Source organism: Pieris brassicae, chromosome 11 (genome assembly GCF_905147105.1).
Source record: "Pieris brassicae chromosome 11, ilPieBrab1.1, whole genome shotgun sequence".
In the NCBI taxonomy this organism is placed as follows: domain Eukaryota; kingdom Metazoa; phylum Arthropoda; class Insecta; order Lepidoptera; family Pieridae; genus Pieris; species Pieris brassicae.
Window position 1 is genome coordinate 14511360 of NC_059675.1, and position 26831 is coordinate 14538190.

The window sequence follows — 26831 nt, forward strand, 5'->3', positions numbered from 1 at the left end:
ACAACTCTTCTAATGCAAGTGCATTATTTAGGGCTCTTACGATTCAATGATTCGAGTATGTTAGGGAATACGAACAATGGCGAACTTCTGTATGAGCATTATTAATTTAGGAGTACTGTAAGTGCCATGCCATGCTTTTCTTCTTTCAGTTCCTGCTGAAAACTGTAAAATCATCAGGGCCAACGGTATTTTCGAGGTTTCCATCTATGCCTCGTAATGGCGCGGACATGCGGTATTGGCGTGTTATCCAATTTGCAAATAAAAAATTTACTAAACTCCATTTTATGTAACTCCATCCCCCTGGCACCAAGTGGTTAAGGCTCAATGGAAAGTTTTTACTGTGCAATAGGAGAGTTTTAGGTTGAAGCAATTAAGGGGAAAAAATAAGATCATAAAAAACAAAATAAACCATATTTTGTTATAATTATAGAGTTATTAGTTAGTAGTCGTAACAGCATCTAAAATAAATAACAAACGTTAAGTACTTCATTGTATACGAAAGAGTACGATTATTACAACTTAACTTTACATCTAGAAATCAAAGAATCTACTCTTGACATTATAAAAGTTAAAACCGCGAATAAGCTATTGACACAATTAAACTGTATCCGAAAAAAATCAAATTTATATACTGTAAAACGCAGTCTGATATTTACGATTCAGTTTGGTATATTATATTTTTTATCTGGTGACAGTTAACAATTCTCACAACACTCAAAATGTATTGTTTATATGTACTTCAAAATTCAAGCATGACTTATAACAAACAAGTCATTACATGTAATTTTCTTTCGGCTTTGTAACTTCATTTATACTTATTTAAAAGTATTTTTAATGGAGTTACGGTCGAAACTTATCAGTGGAACCTCTGTATTGTGTGTTTGAGCAGAGGCAAAATATAGTAATTTTTACAAAGTTAAGGTTAAACTACGCAGTAGCAACAATAAGCAAAAAAATAATTTTAAGCTTTTGATATGGCTACTGAATCAACATTAAAGAACGTCGACAGTGCATGTGAAACGGCAGAAGAATTTACGAGGTTATTTTACAAACACCTTGATAATAGCAGACACCTCACTTCAAAGCTTTATCTTGATGCTAGTTTACTAGTTTGGAATGGTAATGGAATAAATGGCAATGCTAAGATACAAAAGTTTTTACTTGATTTACCACCCAGTAACCATTACGTGAAGACGATTGATGCTCAACCTATTTCAGAAAACTTAATGTCTAATAATCTATCATACCTTATTCAAGCTTGTGGTGATGTTACATATCAAAATGAAGAAGTAAGAAAACCCTTTCAACAAACATTTGTTATTGTTGCAGTAGAGGGGAAGTGGAAAATTGCTACAGATTGTTATAGATTACAAGTCCCCTACAGTACTTAGTGAGTCATTTAATAAATAAAACAGACAACAAAAAAATGTGTTATTTATTTATTTGAAAGTATAGAAGAAGTAACTTATATATCATATACAACATGTATTTAAAGTATTTGTCAGCTTCATATAATCACAACATCACATCCGTTTAAGATGACCCAAAGTAGTAGTTACACTTGGAACAATAGTGTTCTGGTTTTTTGAATGTTCGTAAAATATAAGGCAAGGCAGCAAAACAACATAAAAAGCACCACCTGTAAGATTTAAGTCTTAGCAAATTCTTAACGAGACAGTTAAGCAAAAATAAATTTGAATATTTAAAATAATACTTACACTGTTAATCCACAAATAAAGCCTGCTATCATGTGTGTTTTTTGTGAGTTTGCATAATCCACTTTAGTCATGCACCTTTTATGACAGCTAGGGCAATCTATGAGGATTGGTTCATCCTTTAAACTTTGTTGTACTATAATAGTCTGATGTATAACAGGTTGATTAGTAATTACAGTTGGCACATGTAATGTATCTACTGGGGTGTAAGGGGGTGGGGCATCTATAGTTTCACTATGAGTTTGTTGTACTATTTCACTGTTAAAGTTTCCTCCTGCACCATTTTGGTTATTCATTGCTCTTCTAAATTATTGATATCTTGTTACAATGCCTGTTTATAATGGGTTATCAGATATATGAATCCTTATCTTATCGTCTTTGATATACAAATACCAGATAATATTGACTATCTGTATAATTCTGAGGAATAAGATAATAAAAAGACAACATTTCCTTTAAATCTTTATTTCTAAAATAAGATATGAAAGTGTAAAAATTTAAATTAATATTGAATAGTGACTGATATCGTCATAATATTGTAAATAAATAAAAAAAGATTGGTGAATAATGGATATTATAAAATACTTCAAAGAAATTAAATAATTATTTGAAAGGAATTGAAAAGAGATGTAAATGAATATTCCTAATATGTAATTCTTATTTTAAACTCTTTCTGGTGTGATTGTTTTTCTCACAATATATAAATCAAACAAGAAACTTTGTCAATGTAGCCAGAGCAAGTTCATTAGTTGTAAATATTGAATTTGTATTAAATGTGTGTGTACCTCAAAATAAGCCTCAAATAGCTATTAGCTAAATATAAAATAAAGGAATTCATGTCTACAAATATAATATCATATCATTGACTTTTTAAATTATCTAGTAATTATAAATACAAGCATGTTTGATTTCAATGTTTTATCACAGATTACTTATTATTAGTACTTAGTAATATATTTATTTAATTTCAATAAAAAAAATATAAGGAGGAATGCATAAATATATCTGAAATTCAAATAGCTACAAAATGTATTTAGTTATGATATACATTTTAGTTCACAATGGAAAAAAATATGGGTCCAATATATAATGCCAGTTTTACAACATACTTGCTTAAACATCACAAAACCAATTGAAGAATGGTGTACATGGTATAGTGATCCATTCTCTTATTACTTACTCTCAATTGTGTAAGGATCTCTCAACAATTGCAGCGGCCTAGAATTAAGGACATTACATGTTTAATATTTACATGGCACAAACTTTGTCTCTTGGCTACTGTTTACTTATAATATTGTAATTTGTGTTAATCCATACATTTAATATAAAACAAGAAATTTGTCATTAACACTTATTGCTTTTTCCAATAAAGGTACTGCAGTTTGGGCAGTAATGCTCTGCATCCTTGAATGTGTCAAAGCAATATGGGACCAGCCCAAGACAGCATAAAGAACAGGCCCTGTAACAAGCAGCAACATTTTAATTAACTAACTTTAACTTGATCTTATCAGAAATATCTATACATGACACAAGAAATGTTTTTCAATTTGTCAGTGTCAGAAGTTCTTATGTAAATATTAAATTACAATACTTTAATACTGTTGGAAGGTTCCATTTCGAGGGGGCTGGGCTATTTTAAATTTATTACAATAATTTATTATTATAAAACCATACATTGTTTCACTGTCCGCATCCAGATGGGATACCTTTTCATAATAGTACCTTCTCTAAATTTTTTAACAATAATTTGTTATAAAAGCCATTCCAATATTCAAAATTAAAAACATTTTATTCACATCTGTCAAGTGTTATACAATACTGATATATTCAAACTACAACAAATACAAAAACTAAAATAAATAAAGAAAACCCTTACATAGTGATGATGCATAATGAACCAGCAACCAAGTGTGTATGCCAAGCAGTGGTATAGGTCACTCGAGTGGTAACTACTTTTCCACAATTATAACAAGTAACTGTTGTTGGTTCAGATCCTACAGCAACAGTTGGTAAGACCACCCCGACAGGAACTGCCATATTTGAAGATGTAGGCATATCTCTCGCATGAGGCTGAGCAATGTTGACAGTGTTAGGGGAAGGATGGGGATATACGCCAGGAGGCGTGAAATATTTAGGAGGTTCAGCGCTGGTGGGAGTGTAACTATTCCCCGTAGGTGCTACAAAGCCATAAGTTGGATTACCTACAACGGCTGAATATGGAGGGGGCAAATCATTTGGGGCTGATGGAAAACTGTTTACACTTGGGTCATTGGTGGCCATGATGGTGTTTATGCGTTACGTAAATAAAAACTTATTTATTTGATATTCATCAACACGCGAGAAATGTTTTAATTTATTAATTTATAAAAGATCTGTACAAAGATTCCCATTTAAATAAACACTATGTAGCACAATATATTTTGTAAGGAATGCCCATTACCCTTCCTAAAAAAGTAAATAATAATCACAGTGAAGTAGAGGTGAAATAATGTAAAACTTTCAGAGTTGACAATGACAGCAATGGTTTTTTTTTAATTTTATGGCCTGGTAACGAAACAGCAATGGTTTACCACAAGTTTGACGTAAAACGTTACATCTATCAGCGAGCGACTTTGTCTGCACCATGAATTGAACGGCGCCTGAGTTTGATGATACTCATTGAGTAGATGTCTTCGGGGATCTTGATTGCAAGTAATTTTGAGTGCCGGAGTTGCGCCTAAGTATAACAACATGTCAAATATAACTTTGTATATTGTATTGAAATTCGTTGAACGAAACGTACATTTTATACTTTTCTATTTATTATTATAATATTTCAAATAGCGTGTATTTCAGAACATGTGAAACGAACGCTATTTTGAATAAAGATTTTGACGGAAATTACACTAACAGATTTAATCCGTTACTTAACGCCAGACATCGGAATTTCATATTTTGCTAATATTATTAGAAATAAACTAAACATTTTCTAAGTTTTCTGCAGTAAACATCGTAAGCAAAATAATTTTCAATCAAACTAACTATTTTACGATCGACTTGGATCTTTCGTGAAGATTTTACGCACAACTCTACGTAACGGCTATAAAAAAACGCCTTCTAGAAAAAATAAAGCAAAAAATAAAATTGTTTCAAAATAATTAATCAATTAAAGATGGATTCTTCTTATAGTACCACCTCCGTGTGAAGGTTGGCGATCATCATGGTTAATTTACCTTTGGAGTCCCCCGCTTCTAAACAGTGATATGATTAGTTAAAGGCGCTCGTATTTTTTGGCGTTACGTAAAACTTGCCCAAAATATTCAAGTTTCCTTTTCTTAACCGTCATAAGCACTTCGTTGTATTCTGGTATTCTGTCCAGCATAGTTGTATTCGAACGTTTCCATTTTTCAGGCAACGATTTTTGACATAATCTCCATCAGCGTCCAAGATTTCACGCCGTAGAGCAGCACAGAGAAGACGTAATGCACGTTCTAAGCTATAAATTGTGTTTGTCACAAAGGTATTTTTTTAGTTTTAAGAAGCCGCTAGTTTAATTCTACAGCGGATTTCGATGCTATGGTCACCCTTTTCATCAATCACTGTGCCTAAAAATTTATTGCAAATGATTATCGGGATCAAAATTAATTGTAGTTCATCCTAATACTCGTAGCGCCGCCAACCCGGAACCTTTGAGTCGTGAAACAGAAAACTGCACTTAAATTATTCGACATATTGAATTGTATTGGATAATAGTCTGGTTTGTGGTGGGTGGTGTTGAGTAACAGCGACCCGTCGCTCGCATGCGGCAGTCAAGTATTCGGCAAGAGACGCGTGCACTTGTGGCTTAAATTATCCAAAATAATCGAAAGAACGAACTTTTCTTGAAATAAACAAGGGTGATTTTGTGTTTTCTAGAACGAATTTCTATTTGCTGTTCCAAGTGTTTACGGGAGCCACGCAGTAACGTAGGTGCCTGTTTATTCACAAATAAATTATGTAATTAGTAATGTGGGTTAAATTCTGTAATTTCTTGCAGATTTTTATTTTTTAAATGGCCATAGTACTCGTATCGTTAGTTTTACTTATCAAAGTATTAGTAATTTAGAATACTAATACCCACACAATTATCGTTTAATACCAGCTCTTAAATAATTTTAGAATATATAATTCATTGTGATCTTTTGCCGGTAATCTGCTTAACATTTCTCCGATGGTAAGAATATGCCAGAGTTTTTCTTGTTTAATTTTAAAGTCCTCTGAAAGCAGCTTTGCAGAGTATTTTGATGTTTTTAAACCGAGCTGACACTTTTCTGCATCCGTTTCACGATACCTTTTCATAGTCAAATAAGTGTAAAATAAGTCAGCCTTTCCAACCAGAAATAATAATTGATACGCTGTGAATCGAAGTCAGTCAGGACCTTTGGGTTGTACTCTATGTATGCACGATGCACACGCATGCTTTAACTTAGGAAACTATTTTTTAAGCGTAATAAGCATATGTTAGCATTATAAAATACATATATGTATATTATATTATATATAATTATTAACTCTTTAACTTTTAAGAAAAATCCAAGATTTTTAACTTACTTTGTTTTATATTTTACTTTCATAATATGTACACTCAAATGAGACATTTAAAAATGTCTATATTCTTAGAGGGTCTTATAAACTTGAAAAATGTATGGATTTTTTTTTTTGTTCTGCGTAAAACATTATACATTTTAAGAGGATATGATATAATCTTACGAATATGTTCTTTAATTAGGTAAAGTGTTTAAATTTTTATCTATATCACGACGACAGTGATATGTATTAATGATATTATGTCATAATAATAAAAATACTTTTCTGATGGAAACTAATGAGCCGTTGAACTAGTGCTTTAAAATCGGATATACACTACAGATGCTTTGTAAACATTAAGTCGCATGCACTAATGTTAGTGAAAGTGACTTTTGAATTGAGAACGAAGCGCTTTTCTACAGTTCTATAGAGCTCTATGATTATGTAAACATTATGTTCAAAGAATGTAGAGCCTAAGACTACTACTTCCTGATCGTGAACTGTATAAAATATTGGAGTGATCACTCCACATTTATTGTATTTTAATTAAACAGTACTGCTACTATTTTGCTAGTTTTGCACGTTGTTTGCCTTCCTAAAAAAGCAACTTATCAACATTTAACTTTGTATGTTGTACTATGTTTTCATCTTTAACATTTAAATACTTTTTATTACAATTTAAACAAAAACGATGATTAAATACCTTGCGCAAAAAGTACTTTACTTCCGCTACTATCTTTTTTTTCGTAAAAATTTTGTTCACAAACTGTTAAAGCGTGTCAAATATTGTTGACTCATAAGGAACTCCGTTAATATGATTCAGAAAAATATGACGCCATTTAGGAAAAAATATCATCATTTGTTCAAAACCTTATGACGAACCTAATTTAAATATTTGAATACCACTGGGCGAAATTATTTTCTGTTCTTTAAATATAAATTTAGATTCAATAACAAATAACCGTATCATACATTAATGTTAAAATATATAAAAAAATGCCAAGCGTTTCATCACCAATCTAAACATATAAACAAAATTCAATAAAATCATTTGCATGTTGCCATGAAATGGCGAGGTTTAACATGCAAAATCCAGTCCTTATTATCTAAAATATTCTTATAATATGTATTTATTTATTGGTTCTAGAAGTTTCCGTACAACTCACAAGCTGCAGAATGCTTTACTTTGACAACTGTGCCAAAGAACTTTAAGTAACTGGTGCAATATGTGATGGACTTTGTACAGATCTGTGTTGAAGATCAGTGATAACAATGAGCGCGCGTTGGTGTTGTGTGATCTTGTGTGCATTCGTGTTGGTGGCTAGAAGTGGGGCTTTGCCACCGGCCGCACTTGGCGATGTCGTTGCTAATGCTGCTAGCAGCCTCAACTCCATGAAGGTAAATTGTATTAATAATTATTTTGATATCCTACTTTTTTATTATTGTTAATTTATACTTGAACTATAAATTAATATATAAGTATTGTATAGTTATAACCAAAATACACATAGTGACAATAGGTTGATCTTGCACTTAGAATTAAAAATCCTGACTTATTCACTGTTATTAACATCCAAATAAGATTGACTTAAAGTTGTTTATATATATTTAAAAAATATACTCTATTATTATGCTGATTTTTGTGCTCTCGTATCTAATATATTAACAAAGATGATTTGTGTGTAGGACTATTTTTTTAAGATGTATTGTGAATCTAGAAGAAGTTATCTTAGTTGTATTTTATTAGATTTATTGATTAACCTTTAACCATAAGAGTTGACAAAATAGTTTATCATTCCTGAATTTTTTATTTATTTACAGAGTAAGATCTAAATTTCGATGGTGAAGGTCACAAAGTTAAATATATAACGAGACCACGTGGAATTGCGATAGATCCGAGGGCACGGTCTCATAGAGCAATACAATTTATCTGGTTAAGCAATTGGACAATGATAAGCAAGTCATTTGTATACAGTTTAAGGCCTATTCTTTTCACATCTAGTTATGTAACTGGTAATAAAACGTACTTCAGTATAAGACGCCCAACGCATTCTACCACTCAACCTCCAACAATAATTAAAGTAAAGCACGTTAATATTCCATTTATCATTTCAAAGGCCTCAAGGGTTTCGGACCTTGTGTTATATTAAAAAGAGATATATGTATATTAAGAATGCTTAGACAATATGTTGTGGGCTACTTTCACTTGTTAGTTTATACCATTTATCTCGGTTTAATTAATACGCAAATGCGGTTAAAAATTCCTACTTCCTAATGTTCAACAAAGTCGTCTTCAACATTAATTACAAGTCGTTCTAGTAATTTATGGATTGTACCCAGCATTAATGCAATTACAGATGGCTATAAATATATAGATTAATAACTGCATAAGGTATGGCAGACTGCACAGTGAAATAATTAAGTCGACAACAGCTCGGTCATAATAATTGAAATAGTTACATATTTCAAAGTAAAACTTTGAGTTGTTATACTTTACAATAAACTTATAATTATTATGTGAATATATTATTGTTTATATTCATGGTCCAGAGTTATTAAATTACGTTTTACTCATTATTGAATTGTCTTTTTTATTTTTGATATTAGTTGATAATACTTTTAAAAGAGAATCATTAGCACGATTACTTATGTATAACATAGTTTTATAAACCGGATGATAAATGAGTATTTTGTTTTTATTAAGACATCGTCTCGCTCATAGGTAACGGGTGCATGGAGACGCCTCTCTAGTACGGTGAGCGAATCGGAAGGTCTAAAGCATGCTCTGCGAAGGTTGCAGAATGTGCCCCAGAGAGCAGTGCGACTGGTCCATGCTTTAGTCGATCGCATGCGTGTGGGTGGCGGCCCTTTGGTCACAACGCGTCTTGGATCGTTGCGTGGACGCAGAGTTGTGGCGAGAAGCACTCCGCAAACACCCTATTACAGTTTCAAAGGAATAAGGTACTGTTTAATCGTCGGAGTTTCGTGGTTAAACGGGATGCATAACTATATAATTGCTTAAACTCCAATCCTAATATACAATTCACATAGAAGCCCAAAGTGGCCTTTTAAAATTGGAAACCTCTAAATTAACAACTCTCAACCTTGGTATTTAACATATTTTGCAATACGAGTATAAGTCTTACTCGACCAACGCCAATTGTCGCGCATTGACTGTAATCACTTAAAATCTATGCTTGTTGAAAAGTTATATACTCGTAGTAGATGAACTTTGACCTTGATCTTATGTATTTTACGCAATAGATACGCAGAGCCACCGCGAGGGTCTCTTAGGTTCCGGCCCCCAGCTCCACTGGAACCCTGGTCGGGAGTCCGCGATGCTTTGGAAGAAGGTTCCGTTTGCCCACATAGGTTTATGCTCTTCGATACATATAAAGGAGACGAGGACTGCCTTTTTCTAAATGTCTATACACCAGCCTTGCCGGACCTTATGTCGGGGTACGGTATATTTAATATGATATTTTGATGACTCACACTACAATAAATTAATTTCACTTTAATTACAAGAAAAGAAGATATTTTTGCGATATCGAAAGAGCTTTAAAAAATAATTATCATTGCAATGTCATTAACGCTTTATTTTATTACCTACTGTTACGTTGACATGCCACAATGCAATATAATATTGGGAAGGAAGTATAATGTAGTCACTTCCATATGACATTACAGAAAGCTTCTTACGTAATTTCGTTTCACTTTACGTTTATATCTTTCTTATATGAACCTTTATTGTTACATTAATGTTATACAATAACGTAACATTCAAGTAGCACAGGAGTGATTTTACTGTTGTAATTTCTTAAACGTTAACATATACCTATAGGTACAATCCTCAACTTCCCGTAATGGTATGGATCCATGGAGGCGCATTTGCAGTGGGCTCAGGAAATGCATTTTTGTATGGACCAGATCACCTCGTCGGTGCTGGAGTGGTGCTAGTCACCCTCAATTACAGGCTAGGAGCCCTTGGATTCTTGAGTTTGGAAAATGATGAAGTGTCTGGGAATATGGGGTTAAAGGTAAATATCAATCATGATACAACGTTAATAATAGTTAGTACGCAATAACATTTTTTTAACGTACAGGATCAAGTGATGGCCCTTAAGTGGGTCCAAGACAACATTGAATTCTTCGGAGGCGATCCCAATAGAGTTACCATATTCGGAGAGTCAGCCGGAGCTGCGTCTGTACATATGCATATGCTGTCTCCAGTTTCTAAGGTAAGTAAAACAATTCGTCATTATCACAATTATTATGTATTTTGCGAAAATAGTTTTGTAGTATTCTTATATAACCAAGGGCCAAACGGCAACATTCAATTTGCCAAGGTCTCACTTAGGGTCACGAGCATGATTGTTGAGATTCGATTGTCGATAGGGTCTCTTCCACGGAGCGATAGCGCAGAGTGGATCAGCGACATCCCCCTGGGCTCTTGCAAAGGAGCCGAAGAATCGCGCCTTTGAACTGGGCCGAGAACTTGGTATTGACACAAACAATACGGCTGAATTGTTAGGTAAGTACAAAAATGACCAGAATAAGTACTTACTAATCAACTTCACGATTTTTGCATTTATAAATTAAGTTAAATCGGAGTATTTATATTCAAGATCCAACTTTCCAGGCTCGCGTTTTTAAAGAATTGTCAAAGTTGGGATGTTTATGTTGGCAACATTTAACATTCTGTTTTTTGTTAGGAGTCAAAAAAAAATTGAATTATAACTTGCCTCATAGTCAAAAAAGTTAAATTACGACTGTAATAAAATTAATTTAATCGATGTTAAGATAAAGTTTCATCATAAAATATATGACTTAAGCTGTTTGTGTTTTCCCCTGCGGTCCATAAGTGGCACCGTGACCGTCTCCGCTGTGTGTATTATCATAAAATTTTAGTATAGGTTTTTATTCTCGTTAACGATGTTCAAGATGATGATTATAACATTTCGAAAACAACCTTTTTGTGGAAAGCCTTCGAATTTAAGCTTCAGTCGTCTTACAACAAAAACACTTGCAAAATTATTGACGACTTTAATTCATACCCAATATTAAGGATAATAAATACGTGAAGCGGTTCGGCGTGAATGTTAATCGATAGTCTTGATGGTGAGTTAGATTCTAGAGTACAATTAGTCTAAACTGACTTAGTTTATACCTACGTCTACTTTATAATAATAACAGTAAGCCTTTATTTATCCACATCTTATTTAATTTTATTAAGCTAATTTTTTATTAAATTTTTTGCCGTCATCATCTAATCTTTGAAGCTATTCTATCAATCTCGTCGGCGAATCGCTCTTTTGGTCTACCCTCGTTTCGTTTTCCTTTTTTGTTAGTCCATTTTCCCCTGATGAAATGTTTATATGAATATAAACAAGTGTTGGTGATTAATTGTTGCTCATATTTCGTTAATATATTCTCCTGTTACAACGTATCATTATAGTTAATATATTTTATTAGAATATGAGATATTTAGATAATTTATGAACATATATACATAACTTTCCTTTTAAGTAATTTTTATTCGGGTCACTCCGATTTATGTGTGTCACACACACACAACCACAGATTTCTGTGTAGAGGCTACACAGAAATCTGTGGTTACGAGTATAAAATACTAGGTTTTTTTTAACGGAACTATATAAAGTTTAGACACAAAAAACTTTTAGAAAAACGAGTAAATTATTTGTTATGAATTTTATTAAGGCAATTTATCATCCATTGCGGAATAACAAATTGATAAAAATATTCTAATACTTATCCCGTAAAATTATGGATTCATGTAGTGAGTAGCGCGCTAGATTATATTACGATATTCTAAAGTCTACATTTTCACCCTATTTTGTAGAACTCTTTTCTACAGAATACAGACGCTGAAGGGTATAATCATTTGTTGAAAATTTACTTAAATTGCATAATTTCTGTCCTTTCTCCAAATGGCGAACGATGACACTTTGAGATTGAATATCTACAATTAGGACAAATTTTGTCACTGACAATTCTGAAAAGAACAACTGCAATAAAGCGTTTTTATTTAACACGTAGTTTGATTAAATTATGTATTTTTTAAATATTTAGGATACCTTCGTGCCACACCTAGTGAGCTACTAGTGAAAGCCGCTGTGCGGATATTCGGTGTCGTGGGCAAAACTGCTGATCTGCAGAGCACCGTTGCTCTGCCTTTCTTGCCCAGTGTTGAGCCAGATATACCAGGAGCATTCTTTACGGATGAGCCGAAGACCTATCTCCCAGGCGCTGATGTACCGTTTCTCACCGGATATAACGCACAGGAAGGAATTCTTCTATTACGTCGTAAGTGTATTTATAATTTGATATTTGTGTAATAAATACACAGTTTGTATTGTCAATATTGTGTTGAATCGTCATTTGCGATGTTATCGATATCAAGCCTTTTATGGGGACATTATATAAATAATAACGCCATTTAAGTAGTATTAGAATTACGTTTAGAACAGGTCGGTAAATTTCGGTCGATGGTTTTGTAGGTATCAATTTGCTTTATAAACTTGTCTAAGGTAAAATAACTGCACATACCTCTTATATTTTGTTCGTTATATTTGTAATTCCACTATTTTAAATTGAACACCATTAAATTAGATAGAATTTATAAGAAACCGCGAGAGCGCAATTGCTCAATGTACAACGACAAGGCCGCTAACGGTTCAATCACTAATTTCGGTTAAGATGTTGGGAAATTAGAACCTCTAGTTTCATGTTATTTCCACTTCCATTCGTGGAAATTATGAACATTTATTGGCGGAAACAGCTGATTAAAATCCGACATTTTCAAACTGTTCGTCCAGTTGTCAGATACGAGATTTAAAAGTCCAGTCGATAGTTCTTAATTGTTTTTTAATATTAGCGTTTGAGCTGGCCCAGATAAATATAATAGGCGTTTTCATTACGGACGATCTAAATCGCTTTGTATATTTGTATAACCTAAAACACTCATACAGTTATGACATCTCAATTCGAATTACATTGTCACAGACATGTTGCAACTTTTGTTAGATAACAGATGACCACAGAGAAATTGAAAATGCCCCAAATAATGTACGTTATGTCATACGATTCATGTCTCGTTCACGAGAAACAATATGGATGAAAACATTTTTGTCTAACAATTAGTGAATTATTAAGTGCTACTAGTAATAGTTATTAAGTGAACAAAGTTATCGAACAAAAGTTCAAGAATATTTATATTCGAAAGGGAACGATCGTAGGCTAGTTAATTAAAGATGCGTGAGTTAATCGAGTTTACAGATAGTATATCTGGACATCTGACTGGGAAGTATGCCAACAACAATCAAAACAAATATAATTTATTTATTTATTATGATATTTTTATCTCAAAAGACAAACAAGCACTTGCATTTATTAGATACCGTCCTTAACTATATTATGATTCAAGTACAAGAGAAAGCCCTGTACGTTGAATTTGTTGTATCAACTCAAATGATTTTATTATTTAGGTCTTCAACGGTACCCCAAGTTACTGAACGAAATAGATAATGAGTTTCAAAGAGTAATACCTCCAGAACTAACAACTGGTGGAACAGAGGTGGTGACTAAAATCGCAAACCAAGTACGAGCGTTTTACTTCCAGCAGAGAACAGTTGATATGAGAAATATCGACAGTCTTATTGATGTAAGTACATAGAGACAAATCGCTTTTCGGTTTGGTATTTATTGTTTGAATTTTCCTCATAATACACAATCACACGTAGAAAAGTACAGATAAGTCTTCCTCTTAGTTTCTCCTTAAGTGTTTTAACTTATTAATCCAACTTTGAAACTCTACTTCATCCGAGACCTACAATTTATCTACAAATCAGTATTGCTTTCGCAAATGTTATTGCACGAACATAATTAGACGCAAAGCTTTGCGTTATTCAATGCATTCCGTTTTAATTATATTTTGTAACATTGCTAGCCAAAAGGTACAATATTTTGTAATGCATAATTTTTACGCAGCTCTTCACGGACATAATGTTCTTAAGGCCAGCGTTGGAAACGGTCCGTTTCCGAGCCAATACGACAAAGAGCCCGACGTACCTCTATCGTTTTGCCTTTGACGGAGCTTTAGGACTCTTTAAACGAATGTTGGGTATAACCTACCCCGGGGCGTGCCATGGCGATGAGTTGGGCTACCTGTTTTATTTCTCAAGACTCAACTACAGGCTAGATGGCGAATCACCGGAGTTGACTGTTTCTAGAACCATGGTACAAATGTGGGCAAATTTTGCTAAAACTGGGTAAATATTTTTAGGTTTATCTTAAAGAATATTGTTTATGACACAAATTACATTGTTCGGTGAAAGACTTTAGGTGAAATTATTTCCTATAACTGTATGTTTAATTGGCTATAATGACGGCAAGTTCTAAAATTTGTTTTACTAAAACAAATTTACATTTGTTTTAATTCATTAACATCCTAAATATTTTATTGTGATTACGTTATTTAAATTTGTTTACAATGCAATGTCACAGTGGCAGAAGAATTATTATAATCTTCCATATATATCCAATCTATCTATTGTATCTACATTTGTGTTTCTCTTTACAGAAATCCTACTCCCCCAGTTGACTATGAGTCAATTGTCAACTTCAATTGGCTCCCCGTCAATACCGCAAAACCCATTAATTACCTCGATATTACCGAAACTGGGAATTTCACGCAGCGAATTGACCCGGAATCAAACCGGCTACACTTTTGGGACTGCCTTTATGACAATTGTAAACAGTGATGGAATTGGACAAAGTGATTGAACTTGCAGTGATAAAACTTGGTGTTATTTATTATAGACAATGAAATTTTGAGTGAATGCGCTGCTCATAAGTTCGAATCGAATTAAATTGAAACATTAGTGCACAGTATTATGTGTCGTTTCTTTGTTAAAATTGGTAGTGCGATGTAACCATTTTAGGTTGGTACGATGCCACTTGTTAGGGCGAATATTAGTTATAGGTCGAAATAAAAAAATAAATAACTTACACGTTATTTACTTTTCCGTTGTTAGTCTTTTGATTTTATTCACTTAAACTGAAAAAAGTCTTAGAAAATGCCATGTAATTCAAAATACCAACTGGTGTAATATTTATTTTTGTTGTTAAATGATATATATATTGCATAACTAAAAATATAAACCCTAAAGAAAGTAATAAAATTGTGTACACGCAATTTTATGTGTAAATTGATTATTAAGATGAAAATAAGCAAGAATATATCAGGTATTGTTTTCAACTTATTCAATTAAATTTTAATACAGACTCGATAAGTTAGTTTGTGGAATGAACATTAAACACTTAGCTTCTGTTGCATTAAAACGTCTTGAATTGACGAAATAATAAATACATAATATTCAATAAATAAGTTTTTCACGATGTACAACTTTATTAATTCAGGGCATAAACTCCCTTTTACTCGCAGGGATAAAATTTTTTGGAAACCGACGTAAGTACTTATATTTTTTTTTATGTAGGCATATGTTATAATGTAACCATACAGCTAACATTAATATAACAAAAACAATAATTAACCTTAAAAAGGAATCCCCATAGGCAAGGTTCCGAAGATATGGGCAGCGTCCCCCTATTTTAATATCTAGACTAATTCATTCTGATATAACATTATGCGTTTGATTAAACAACACAATTGCAGAGTAAAAGGAGTAATACACAACAGTATATTGGATTTAATTGGCAATACTCCACTCGTGAAGCTGAATAAAATTCCGAAAGCATACAATTTGGAATGCGAAATTTGTAAGTTGATTCATAAAATATATTCACATCAGTATCTAAACTTGAAATAGACACACACAAATTCATGACGATTCGTTACTTATTCAGATGCTAAATGTGAATTCCTAAACCCTGGGGGATCCATCAAAGACCGTACAGCACTTGCTATGCTGAAAGATGCCAAACAAGGTGGTAAAGTGACAGATAAAACTATATTTGTTGAGCCCACCTCTGGAAATACTGGTATTGGAGTTGCCTTTGAAGCAGCACTTATGGGTAAGGCTTGATCATAAAAATACGACCAATCTACTAATCTACGCTATTATTTCTTACGGCGACGGTCAGATACACTAAAAATAAATTATGCAGTAAGTGTTAATTTATGTGTTTATATCAATGGGTATTGGAACGACTAAAACTATTTCTTTTAGGAAACGTATATGACATTTATTTTGGTTTGCAGATAATAAAAGTATAATTATTACCGGTGAAAAAAATTCCAATGAAAAAGTCAGCACCATGCGTTTGCTCGGCGCCGAAGTTATTCAGACGAACAAATCTTCTATTGAAATTGCCCATAAGATACACGACAAAGACCTTCAAAACGTGGTTATACTCAACCAGGTAAGTCTTCAATCCTAAAGCGTTACGATATCTGAGCACCAAATGTTGATGACCCACGTGAGTGAGTTAAAGAATGTTATGAGCTACTAATAAGCACTGTGGATGGAATTACTGTAATTGTTAAAAAATAATTATTATTTTTAGTTTGAAAATCACGCAAATCCGCGAGTCCATTATGAAACCACAGGAGAGGAAATCCTAAATGCTATGGGAGAAATAAATATGGTAGTCATGGGAACTGGTACTGGCGGAACTTTATCCGGCGTGGGTCATAAAATTAAAGAGCGCTACCCAAACTGCCATATCATTGCAGCTGAACCTGACGGCTCTACCATATTTAATGTTCATGGAAAGAAACATTCGTATCTCGTACGTATTTAAATAATCAAGTAATGCTTGGTATAATGTGTCACAGTGAGGACTGTGGAGTCAGTTTCCGCACTTAGACGCTCTTTTATTCCGTTGTGCGTTCGTAACACAATGTGTATTTTTCGTTAAAATTGACCTTTATATCAATGAATTAACTGTACTATTTTAAGGTTGAAGGTATAGGTGGGTCTAAAGCACCGATAGTATTAGATAAATCTGTTGCAAATGGCTACGAGGTGGTCAGCGATGAAGAATCATTTTTGATGGCCAGGGAACTTTCCCAGAAGGAGGGACTGCTTTGTGGTATGCGATACAAATTAGTTTCCAACTGGCTACTGAATTTTATTAATATCATATCGTATAATGTTCTGTTAAGGCGGAAGCAGTGGAGCCGCGATGGCAGCCGCAATAAAAGCTGCAAAGAGATTAAAACTAGGTCTGGGAAAGCGAATTGTGGTTTTGTTGATTGACGGTATTCGTAACTACATGACTAAGTTTGTTTGCAATCAATGGATGGAAGCGCACCTTTTTCTGGACCCCCCAGAACATACTATGAGGTATATAACATCTAGTTTTTAGCCTTTTACTCGAACACAAAGCGCATGCGCCTTGGATTATACAATCTATATATATGTATAAATTGTACACGTAACTTATGGCTAAAAAAATTTCAGTTGGTGGAAGGACCCCATTACAAAATTAACTCCTGGTCATGAATATCCTAAACTCGATTCGAAAATGACTTGTCTGCGGGCAATAAAGGAAATGGGAAAGGGAAATATGGCAGTTGTAGTCAATGAAAAAGGGTAAGGAAACGCTTATACAAAAAATGACATGCACATAATATAATGGAAACAATGATACACTGTTTGTATGTAATACAAATAATGTATTAAATATATTCCATAACTAATAAACTAAAAGATTTTTTAAATCTCTAAATAATTTTAGATCGTTTGTTGGAGCTGTTTCGAAAGACGCCTTTAGAAATTACGCAACAAACCCCACGAGACTCCCATACGAAGATTCAGAAAATTTAGATTTTAATGAACCGGTAACAAACTATTTAGTGAAACATTGCCACATCTTGGCAAAGAATGGCAAAAAAGGAATGCCAAGCATCGGCTTGCTGTCCAGGATATTGGACATAACCGACTTTGTTGTTATTGGAACCAATGTTTCTAAAGATGACGAAGGTAATAGAAATTACTTGAAGAATATCTTTATTTGCAACTTAATCCATGTATTTGATAAGCGATCTTTTAAAGAATTACCTAATATCTCTAAAACCTTTTAGTTTAAACCTAATTCTATTCTTACGTTATTTTACATACGGACACCCGCACAATAGGACATTCCTGTGTTGTGAGTGACCAATAGATCTAGCTAGCGATCTTTTATTTTCTTTAAAGAATTCAACAACAATGAACAATGATATATGTATATCATGAATGAAACTCCAATGTGTTGCTGAAATATTTTAGTAACTATATTTAGAGTTTGTTCTTTCATAAGAGTACTTGAAAACAATTACTTTACTCTAATTCTATTAAATTTTGTATTTTTGTTCCAACAAAAAATCTTCTAATAAAAATTCAAACACAAACCAAAACTAGTGTCTTTTCCACAGACTAGCAAACAAATGAAACGAAACGTCAGGTAACACATTAGATTGTTTATTTTTCTTTACGGGTATAATAAAAGACAATAGCTATTTTAAACATTATATTAATGGGGCCCAATTGAGATGGACAAAATGTCTCTCACTAAGCCACTCTATTTTGTTTGGAACTTTATTAAAATAATATTATGTTTTTTACAGATCACTTTATTCCGGAAAGCATCGCTACCGCAGATGACATCTTAAACTATATTCTAGTTAAACAGTGATATTTTATTATACAATGTATTTAATATATCCTCAAACGCATTTTAAAATAAACTTATACTTATAGTTGCAAACTTATTATTTTTTTAATTGCCAACGTGTATAAAATATTCGAAACGGATAACCTCAAATTAGTTTGCAGCGTCTATAGCAATCGTATTATATCCATTCGTCTAATTTATAATAATATAAGTAAAGAAAAACCGAAAGGATCTTAATAGTATTTGAGTTCTGGGTAGGATTTATAAATTGGTGTAATATGTTAATAAGGTTATTTTACTCAAACTCAAAATTACTTTATTCATATAGGTGTGTATACCTAAATAACATACCGTCAATAAAGTGTTGTGTGATACCAATATTGAATCTTCACGACAAGCTTTCCTCGATGGCTTAACAACAGGGCTTAAGGGACCTACAGGCAAAGGGATGCGACTTATAGTTAGCCATATAGGGAGATGACTGGGGAAGTATTTGAGGAGTGGTTCACAAAAATACTTCCAAAATTAGAACTCTCGGTATTAGTGTTGGATAGTGCTCCCTATCATTCGAGGAAGGTCGAAAAAGTTACAACTAATGCATGGAGAAAAAGCGATATCCAAGCGTGGTTAACTACAAAATTTAAATTTTGAAGAAAAAATGCTAAAAGTTAATTTATTGTAGACAAGCTTGCCGCAACACAAGGCATTACTGTGCTTAGACTGCCCCAATATCATTGTGGGCTCCCTATTGAATTGGTGTGGGCTCAAGCGAAGGGGCATATCGCAAGACACAACAGAAGTTTTAAAATGGTTTCCGCCGTTAAAAAAGCTATTACTGGACAAGTTATGTTACTCCTGAAAAATGGCAGGAATGTATCAGCCATACAATCAAAGAAGAGCACTGATGTGCACTCTCGACGACACGATTGACACAGTCGCAGACTCTTTAATTATTCATGCCAGTGATAATGATAATCAAGATAGGGATAAGTATTAATGATGATTGAAGATTTTAATAAAAATATATTATGTTTACTTGTACGTTATTTATTGCGTGTGATGAAAAAGGACGCAATAATCACTCGCCGTAAAGCCACTTTTAAAGTGGTGCTCACTTTCACAATCAAAAATATATCCTTTCACTAACAAATAAAATTTATGTATAGACTCAGATGTTCAGACTCCAGCCCAAAAAGGTTTGTAATCACTGACTTGCCAAAAAATGATAACTGTCAGAATTCAACGGAATTAAAAATCAGAGTATAAGTGTTGACTCTATAATATCCAATTTATAATGTACTCTTTGATATAGATCCCATCCTTTATCTGTGTTCCATCACTGTCACCTGTAGAATGTGGATTTAAAATTTAAATTCAGAACCGCTACTTGTACACTCCATTTTAGGCTTTACTTACTAGCTGTATGTAAGACAAAATAAACGTATTCTGGCTACTCTAAGAAACCTCTGCATAATTAATAGTAGTAATAATTTCTTACAAGTAAAACAAAATAAAAGAACAGAAAATGGAAGATAGTACAGCGAGTTCCACTGATTATTTTAACCTTAAGAACATGAAACACATCGTTGACGCATTGTAAGTAAGAGAATATAATATATTTTAAAATACTTGTTAAATAATTGATTAAATTTAAATATATATTCTACGGTCTAAGTGATTTTTATTTGGGATAACATCATAATTAAGCACATGTTTATTTTAAAAATGGAAACTTGCCATTCTTGTTTATTTATACCAATACAATTATAATTTTTTTTTAACATTTTCATCAATCAATTCGTAATTTTAATTTTTTTTTTGATATTTATCTAGGGATAGAAATCAAAAAGTGTTTCCTAATATTCTACATTGTATTGGAAACACTCCTCTAGTGAAACTTTCTAATATACCAAAAGAGGAAGGATTGGAATGTGACCTTTGTAAGTATTTACTTACTTAAATGTAATAATTCATGTATAATTTGCAAATCATTATTCTTGTTACTTTCATTGAACTTTTAGATGTGAAATGTGAATTTCTAAATCCTGGTGGATCGGTAAAGGATAGAATTGCCTATAGAATGGTATTAGATGCTGAGGAAAAGGGAATTTTAAAACCAGGGAAATCAGTGATTATTGAACCCACTTCAGGCAATACAGGAATTGGATTAGCACTTGCATCTGCAGTAAGAGGTAAATAATAATATAAACATTATTTTTGTTAAATAATAATAGAAGTTTTATTTGTTTATATTTTATTACATTTGTACATATTTTAAAAGATTAATTATGAAACATACAGGTTATAGTTTTATGTCTCCATGTGTTATAGGTTACAGATGTATAATAGTACTGCCAGAAAAGATGTCAGATGAAAAAGTGAATACTCTTATGGCCCTCGGTGCAGAAATTATTAGGACTCCTACTGAGGCACCCAGTGAATCACCTGAAAGTAATATCAGTGTTGCCAAACGACTTGTTACTGAAATACCTGATGCTGTGCTGCTTGATCAGGTAACCTATATAAGATTAAATTGAAGACTGTAAAAGCTACCAACACTTATTATTTGCCTTCTTTGAATAATGAATTTCTGAGAGTTTTCTAGCCAAATACCAGGGCATTATTTATAAGTATTGGTCTGTAATGACAAATCTTGTATTGATGTGATTGATTTGCACGCTATTTGAATGTGGCCTTCACACAACTAATCGACACAATTGATTATGTAATTTTTTATTTATTTACAGAATATGTACTGTGATAAATCATGAAATGTTACATTAGAAACCTAATATGGTTTGTATTATAGCAGTATGGCAAATACATATAAAAATAGTTTCTCAACTTTTTTTGTTACTTAACGTTAGGCTATCTAATAGCTATTACAATGTTTTTAAAATATAAGAATAGTTAAATTGCAAATTGTAGACTTATAAACATACCTACTATATGTATCAATTTTTAAATGTGTTGTCAGTCTTGTGTATATGTTACCTATAAGACAATCAGTCTGTATACAACTGCATTAACTTAGAATACATATAACCCATATGTACATTAATAATATATAAATTATAATAATATTTACCATCTGCAGTACAACAACGTGTGCAATCCCCTGGCTCACTATGACACCACGGCAGAGGAAATCCTTTGGTCCTTGGATGACGATATTGACATGGTTGTTATAACGACAGGCACTTGCGGTACTGTCTCAGGAGTGGCACATAAAATTAAGGAAAGATGTCCTAAGTGTATCATAGTGGGTGTTGATCCTTACGGGTCCATTTTGGCCCAGCCAGAAGAACTCAATACGAGTGATGTCCAACTGTATGAGGTATGTATTTATTAGATTTAGTTTACCAACATTCAAAATTCTAGAAAGAGACTTTATATCTTGAATAGCACTTTATAGTGGTTTTGTTTTTTATATTTCATAACTATTAATTGTTTTTAAATGTACCCTGTACCCTTATTTTAGCTAAGACATTCATTGTATAGATATTACTACTAGAACTATCTTAAGAAATACTGAATGTCAAATATACAAAATAGAGAAATATAGATCTAAAACCGAAAAACCGGTATCTGTTAATCGGGAGTCAAAAGTGCAAAGTTCAAAAAACTTAAGATAATATATCGATCATATCTTTTAAGATTTCTTATCTTTCATGTTTGTCTGTTAGCAAAATATTATTTGATTCAACTCGTGTTGAAATAAGCGATAAACTTCTGATAAACTATTTTGTTTAAACAACGTTTAGCGTAATCATATTATGGTTTGCGTCATTTTTCCAATATTACGCGAAATTGATATTAATACTCTTATCGAAATGTGCAGATTTCAAATTATTTATACTTCTACAATTATATATTTGGTATTGTGAAGCTGAAGAGCTTGGTTAAACACGCTATTTCAGGGGTCGAATGCAAAACATATTAGAGTCTTGGATAGATTATTATCGAAGAAAGCTAGGCTAAGCAGCCATATTAAAAATATATTTATTTTGGAGAGCTTCCGAGTGTGTAAAATGAAAAATCATATGAGCAAAATAGTGCCCCTTTCCTTGACATCATTTGGTTTTGATACAAAATATTGAAGGAGTGTTGGAGTTTGTAAATAACTCGGAAACAAAATAAGAACCGGTGTTGATCGTATTCGCAATCGCAATCGCAATCGTGATCGTGATCGATCAAAGTTAACAGACATAATTTTTGAATACAATACGATTTAGACTAAAATGTGAATTCTTTTACCACCTAGTATTATATTTACTTAACCTAACCTTCAACATAACCTCAAATTGCAATTAATTTTCAATATTGACGTTGAAATATATATGAAAAGAAAGTCCGCTAGTTTAGTGATAATTTTATTGAGTTAACGTGTAATTCAGGTGGAAGGTATCGGTTATGACTTTCTACCGCGGGTTCTGGACCGATCGGTAGTGGACAGATGGGTCAAAACCGACGACTCAGGGTCCCTGCCGATGGCCCGAAAACTTATTCAAAAGGAGGGGCTTTTGTGTGGTATGTCTTTATTTACCATATCAGTTGTGACTCACTTTTATCCAAAGGTGAGTTGCCTGATACATTAGTTCTTAGATCTTAGTTCACCTAATAATAGTCGGTATGAATTCCCCTTAGTTACGATATAAATAATAACGTTCGATTTTAAAGTTCTTTTTATCGATAATTTAAACAAAAATAATTGTTTTTACTCATTATGAAACACTCTCTATTAATTTCTTATCGTGTTCATTAAGACCATATCAAGATAAGCATAACATGTGCGTAATGTTCTCACGGTGATAAAAACTTCTTTTATCCACTGATAAAGTATTATTGAAACCTTATCACACTTTATACGATTGTCTACGGACATTCATATTCACAAAAATGTTTAAAATTTTAAGGTCATCATTGCTGTCAAAATAATAGTGTAGCCATAGACTTTAATAAAATAGATGCGAAGATAAAATTAGAATTAGAAAAAGAAATTTTTGTACCTTTCATATATGGAACTTTCCTAATTTGTTTTAATAATATTATTATTATAATATGATTTAATAACTAATGTTTAACTCTATGTTAAGTACTATAATAAAATCTTATATTCATTATTTATTTACGATTAAATGATAATTAAAACGGTGCCGTTTGTAAGAGTGGGCAGACTGAGCGTCTCTTTCGCCGTTAAGGGTGAGTTGGCAAAATGTATTCAGGTGGCAGTAGCGGTGCCGCCGTAGCCGGTGCCGTGCAAGCAGCTAAAACCCTCGAGAGGGGTCAACGTTGTGTGGTCTTGTTGCCCGACAGCATTCGGAATTACATGACCAAGCTCATCTCCGACCAGTGGATGGAGGCCCGCGGTTTTCAAGCCACGCCTAGGAAAGAACACTTGTGGTGAGCCGACGACGACATTTCCACATGAACGCTCGCACTGACCATATCTTGTGACATGTGGAAATAAATTTCACCTCATGTCTTTTACTAATGTTTTGTATTTTCATATCAAATTTCACATATTGTATATAAATTACAAATATAGTACAACATATAAAAAAATAACGTTGAAACGCTAAAGATCAGCCGAAGTTCCCTCGTATTTCTTGGATCGTAGGACAGGTATCACTATCGAACTATTGTTTATTTTCTTTTGTACTATTAGGTGGTGGGACAAGCCTATTAATGTTGGAATGCTACAAGAGCCAACATCGATATCAAGCACCACTACGCTCAGCGAAGCTCTTGCGACCTTACGGACGACCGGCAAGGCGCTACTGACCGTCGTTGACGATAAAGGGTAAATTTTATTTAATGACTTGTATTGTTTTTGTTTATCCTTGACTGCCCCAATCTAATTCTCTTCTCCAATCCATTGTCTCTCTTACGCGTATTTAGCTGCCCGGCTAACAGTTTTGAGTTCCCGCTCTATTCTAAAAAACAAAGTGGAAAAGGTATATAAACGACAAAACAAAACTTGTAATAAACAAAAATATACTAGTACAGACTGACAACAAAAAACTCGTAAAAGTAGAACTGTTTATAAGTCTCCAGTCACTTACGTCTGACATAACTAGCACGTTAGTCAAAAGTATACAATTACCGAGAAGAAATAATATAGTTTTTTTACTTCAAAATGGACTACCAATTGTCATCGTGATAATTTAAAGACAAAAATGAATACCTAAAATCCGTTAAAAAAATATTATGAGTTCCGTCCGCTAATGATTTTCCTGCTCGTCGTTTTATTAATATACATATACGTCGTAATAGAATTCGTCCTACATTACATGTGATGCGATGACAATCTCCGAAGGTTTCGTCAGATGTATTATTCGTACGCTTCAGTCGTTGGCTTTTCTAATATACTTTATTATCTCATTTTGTAAACCGCATTGAGCACATTGAAACAACAATGCGTGCACTGTGCCATCTAACGATACTCGCAATTTGCAGGTCGATACGAGGCGTCTTCACCGCAGACGATGCTCGACGGAGACTGGCCAACTTCCCCGGTTCCCATGCGGAAGAACTAGCGAAGTTTATCGTGAAGAAGTATTATAAAGTGAACTTGAGCGACGAGCCTTCGCTGGGCGCCATCTCGAGACTGCTCGACATATCTCCATATGTTGTTGTCGTGAAGACAGGTAGCTGTTTCTGTTTCTAGAGTCTCTGCGAAGAGAGAAAGCGGTGGTGGCCGCCACGGTAGTGCAGTTCGCGAGCTTCGTTCATTTATTCTTTTTTTTTTCATATTAAGTATGATGATACCTGTCGAACCGTGACTTTGACTTCGTTCAATATTCAATATTCAAAATCATTCATAATTAACTTTTAAATTATTTTAAAGATTGACCGTGGTTACACTCACAGTAATCGTCCGCGAAGTCAAATAGCCACCGAGACGAATAGACAAAATCGACATTTGCCAATAATTTCCTCAATCTCAGTTCCAAATTAGTCGAATTCAAATTAAATAATAATTAATAATAATATAAATTGAAATTCACAGAAAGTACTATAGAACGAGCGGTGGGAGTGGTGACTTCGGAGGATATTCTTCGTTTTATAGCCCTCGATGGGAAGCAAGTCAATGGAAACTAGAACGTGACAAAATTCTTATATCTTAACAACAGATGGATATGTAATTACTGAAAATTAATATGCTTCAATACCTCTTTATACAAAGGTAGACAGAAAGCAGTGTAGTCAAACATGTTGCATTTAATGACAATATTGAATTTAAAAAACATTAATTTTATTTTATGAAATAAAATATTATATATTGCGTTATTTTGGTCCGTCCTGTGTATAGTTTATTTTTGCATCACACCACTATGAACTATAGCTAAAAACTTCATTAATTAATAAAATTGAACGAATTTTACAAGTAAAATCTGATCAAGATTTTAAATGAACTTTTTGATATTCTGAAAGAAGATACTCGACTTGTGACTGGTATACTCTAATAGCTGGCAATACTTTGCACGGATTTGGTTATCATCCAAGCCAGCGCGTGACGTGTGAGAGTGACTCCAGTATGTCATCCTTTTGAGGACATTTATTCTATAAGCGAACCCCAATTAGTATAGGGCTCCAAAAAAATTGTTGTCAAATGTAATGTCACTTACGAATTCAATTGAATTGTTATCACTAAATTAACATATATTTGGACTCGTTAAATATTTTCTTTTTACTTAAATTATACATATAAATTATAATGAACAATGTGCTATTAACAATTTAAAATACGTGCGTCACAAGCCAAACGCTTAGGCCGATCGTTCTCATGCGGAATGAGTCGTGTTACGTTACGTCTTCGTTCGTCGATTTATAAGACGTCACGTCAAAAATTGTTTCAACAGGTCTGACAGTCCACAGCCAAACGTATTCGTATAGGAATGGTCACTTAACGAAGCGTGAACTAAC

The 26831-nt window shown here is 33.2% G+C and overlaps 5 protein-coding genes across 8 annotated transcripts; 4 read left to right on the forward strand and 1 right to left on the reverse strand.

Moving 5' to 3' along the window:
- The first annotated feature begins 673 nt into the window (after positions 1-673).
- Positions 674-1427, forward strand: LOC123716678 (NTF2-related export protein). The gene has a single exon (XM_045672526.1). The coding sequence runs from the start codon at positions 975-977 to the stop codon at positions 1389-1391; it is 417 nt and encodes a 138-aa protein (XP_045528482.1). The 5' UTR covers positions 674-974; the 3' UTR covers positions 1392-1427.
- Positions 1428-2721: 1294 nt separating this feature from the next.
- Positions 2722-4224, reverse strand: LOC123716664 (lipopolysaccharide-induced tumor necrosis factor-alpha factor homolog). Its single transcript, XM_045672509.1, has 2 exons — positions 3592-4224; positions 2722-3174 (listed from the first exon to the last, which is right to left on the reverse strand). The coding sequence occupies exons 1-2, from the start codon at positions 3993-3995 to the stop codon at positions 3060-3062; spliced, it is 519 nt and encodes a 172-aa protein (XP_045528465.1). The 5' UTR covers positions 3996-4224; the 3' UTR covers positions 2722-3059.
- Positions 4225-5518: 1294 nt separating this feature from the next.
- LOC123716617 (venom carboxylesterase-6) lies at positions 5519-15173 on the forward strand. Of its 4 annotated transcripts, none has more exons than XM_045672452.1 (11): positions 5519-5659; positions 7408-7658; positions 8983-9221; positions 9525-9719; positions 10105-10300; positions 10367-10501; positions 10659-10794; positions 12354-12587; positions 13769-13944; positions 14271-14551; positions 14863-15173. In XM_045672452.1, the coding sequence occupies exons 2-11, from the start codon at positions 7533-7535 to the stop codon at positions 15041-15043; spliced, it is 1899 nt and encodes a 632-aa protein (XP_045528408.1). In that variant the 5' UTR covers positions 5519-5659; positions 7408-7532; the 3' UTR covers positions 15044-15173. The 4 variants fall into 4 exon arrangements, with proteins under 4 accessions (XP_045528408.1, XP_045528410.1, XP_045528411.1 ...); XM_045672454.1 differs by having other exon boundaries at positions 7411-7658; XM_045672455.1 differs by having other exon boundaries at positions 7507-7658.
- A 401-nt stretch (positions 15174-15574) lies between these two features.
- On the forward strand, positions 15575-18999 carry LOC123716619 (cystathionine beta-synthase-like). Its single transcript, XM_045672457.1, has 10 exons — positions 15575-15750; positions 15958-16061; positions 16149-16316; positions 16504-16664; positions 16809-17033; positions 17204-17336; positions 17410-17590; positions 17708-17839; positions 17985-18229; positions 18856-18999. Exons 1-10 carry the CDS (start codon positions 15680-15682, stop codon positions 18921-18923), a joined length of 1488 nt encoding a protein of 495 aa, XP_045528413.1. The 5' UTR covers positions 15575-15679; the 3' UTR covers positions 18924-18999.
- Positions 19000-20245: 1246 nt separating this feature from the next.
- On the forward strand, positions 20246-26203 carry LOC123716618 (cystathionine beta-synthase-like). The gene is made up of 10 exons (XM_045672456.1): positions 20246-20498; positions 20736-20842; positions 20924-21094; positions 21234-21415; positions 22000-22239; positions 23300-23432; positions 24128-24305; positions 24571-24705; positions 25362-25552; positions 25915-26203. Exons 1-10 carry the CDS (start codon positions 20428-20430, stop codon positions 26004-26006), a joined length of 1500 nt encoding a protein of 499 aa, XP_045528412.1. The 5' UTR covers positions 20246-20427; the 3' UTR covers positions 26007-26203.
- Positions 26204-26831: the final 628 nt, after the last annotated feature.

What these genes read in the sequence shown, in the direction of transcription:
- LOC123716678 (XM_045672526.1), top strand. Translation starts at nt 975, where the DNA reads ATGGCTACTGAATCAACATTAAAGAACGTCGACAGTGCATGTGAAACG.
- LOC123716664 (XM_045672509.1), bottom strand. Translation starts at nt 3,995, where the DNA reads ATGGCCACCAATGACCCAAGTGTAAACAGTTTTCCATCAGCCCCAAAT. An exon ending in TCATTATGCATCATCACTAT is followed by an intron (nt 3,175 to 3,591) that starts GTAAGGGTTTTC and finishes TGCTTGTTACAG; the next exon opens with GGCCTGTTCTTTATGCTGTC.
- LOC123716617 (XM_045672452.1), top strand. Translation starts at nt 7,533, where the DNA reads ATGAGCGCGCGTTGGTGTTGTGTGATCTTGTGTGCATTCGTGTTGGTG. An exon ending in GCAGCCTCAACTCCATGAAG is followed by an intron (nt 7,659 to 8,982) that starts GTAAATTGTATT and finishes TCTCGCTCATAG; the next exon opens with GTAACGGGTGCATGGAGACG. An exon ending in TTGCCGGACCTTATGTCGGG is followed by an intron (nt 9,720 to 10,104) that starts GTACGGTATATT and finishes ATATACCTATAG; the next exon opens with GTACAATCCTCAACTTCCCG.
- LOC123716619 (XM_045672457.1), top strand. Translation starts at nt 15,680, where the DNA reads ATGTACAACTTTATTAATTCAGGGCATAAACTCCCTTTTACTCGCAGG. An exon ending in CCCCCAGAACATACTATGAG is followed by an intron (nt 17,591 to 17,707) that starts GTATATAACATC and finishes AAAAAATTTCAG; the next exon opens with TTGGTGGAAGGACCCCATTA. An exon ending in TGTTTCTAAAGATGACGAAG is followed by an intron (nt 18,230 to 18,855) that starts GTAATAGAAATT and finishes TGTTTTTTACAG; the next exon opens with ATCACTTTATTCCGGAAAGC.
- LOC123716618 (XM_045672456.1), top strand. Translation starts at nt 20,428, where the DNA reads ATGGAAGATAGTACAGCGAGTTCCACTGATTATTTTAACCTTAAGAAC. An exon ending in AGGATTGGAATGTGACCTTT is followed by an intron (nt 20,843 to 20,923) that starts GTAAGTATTTAC and finishes TTGAACTTTTAG; the next exon opens with ATGTGAAATGTGAATTTCTA. An exon ending in ATGCTGTGCTGCTTGATCAG is followed by an intron (nt 21,416 to 21,999) that starts GTAACCTATATA and finishes TACCATCTGCAG; the next exon opens with TACAACAACGTGTGCAATCC.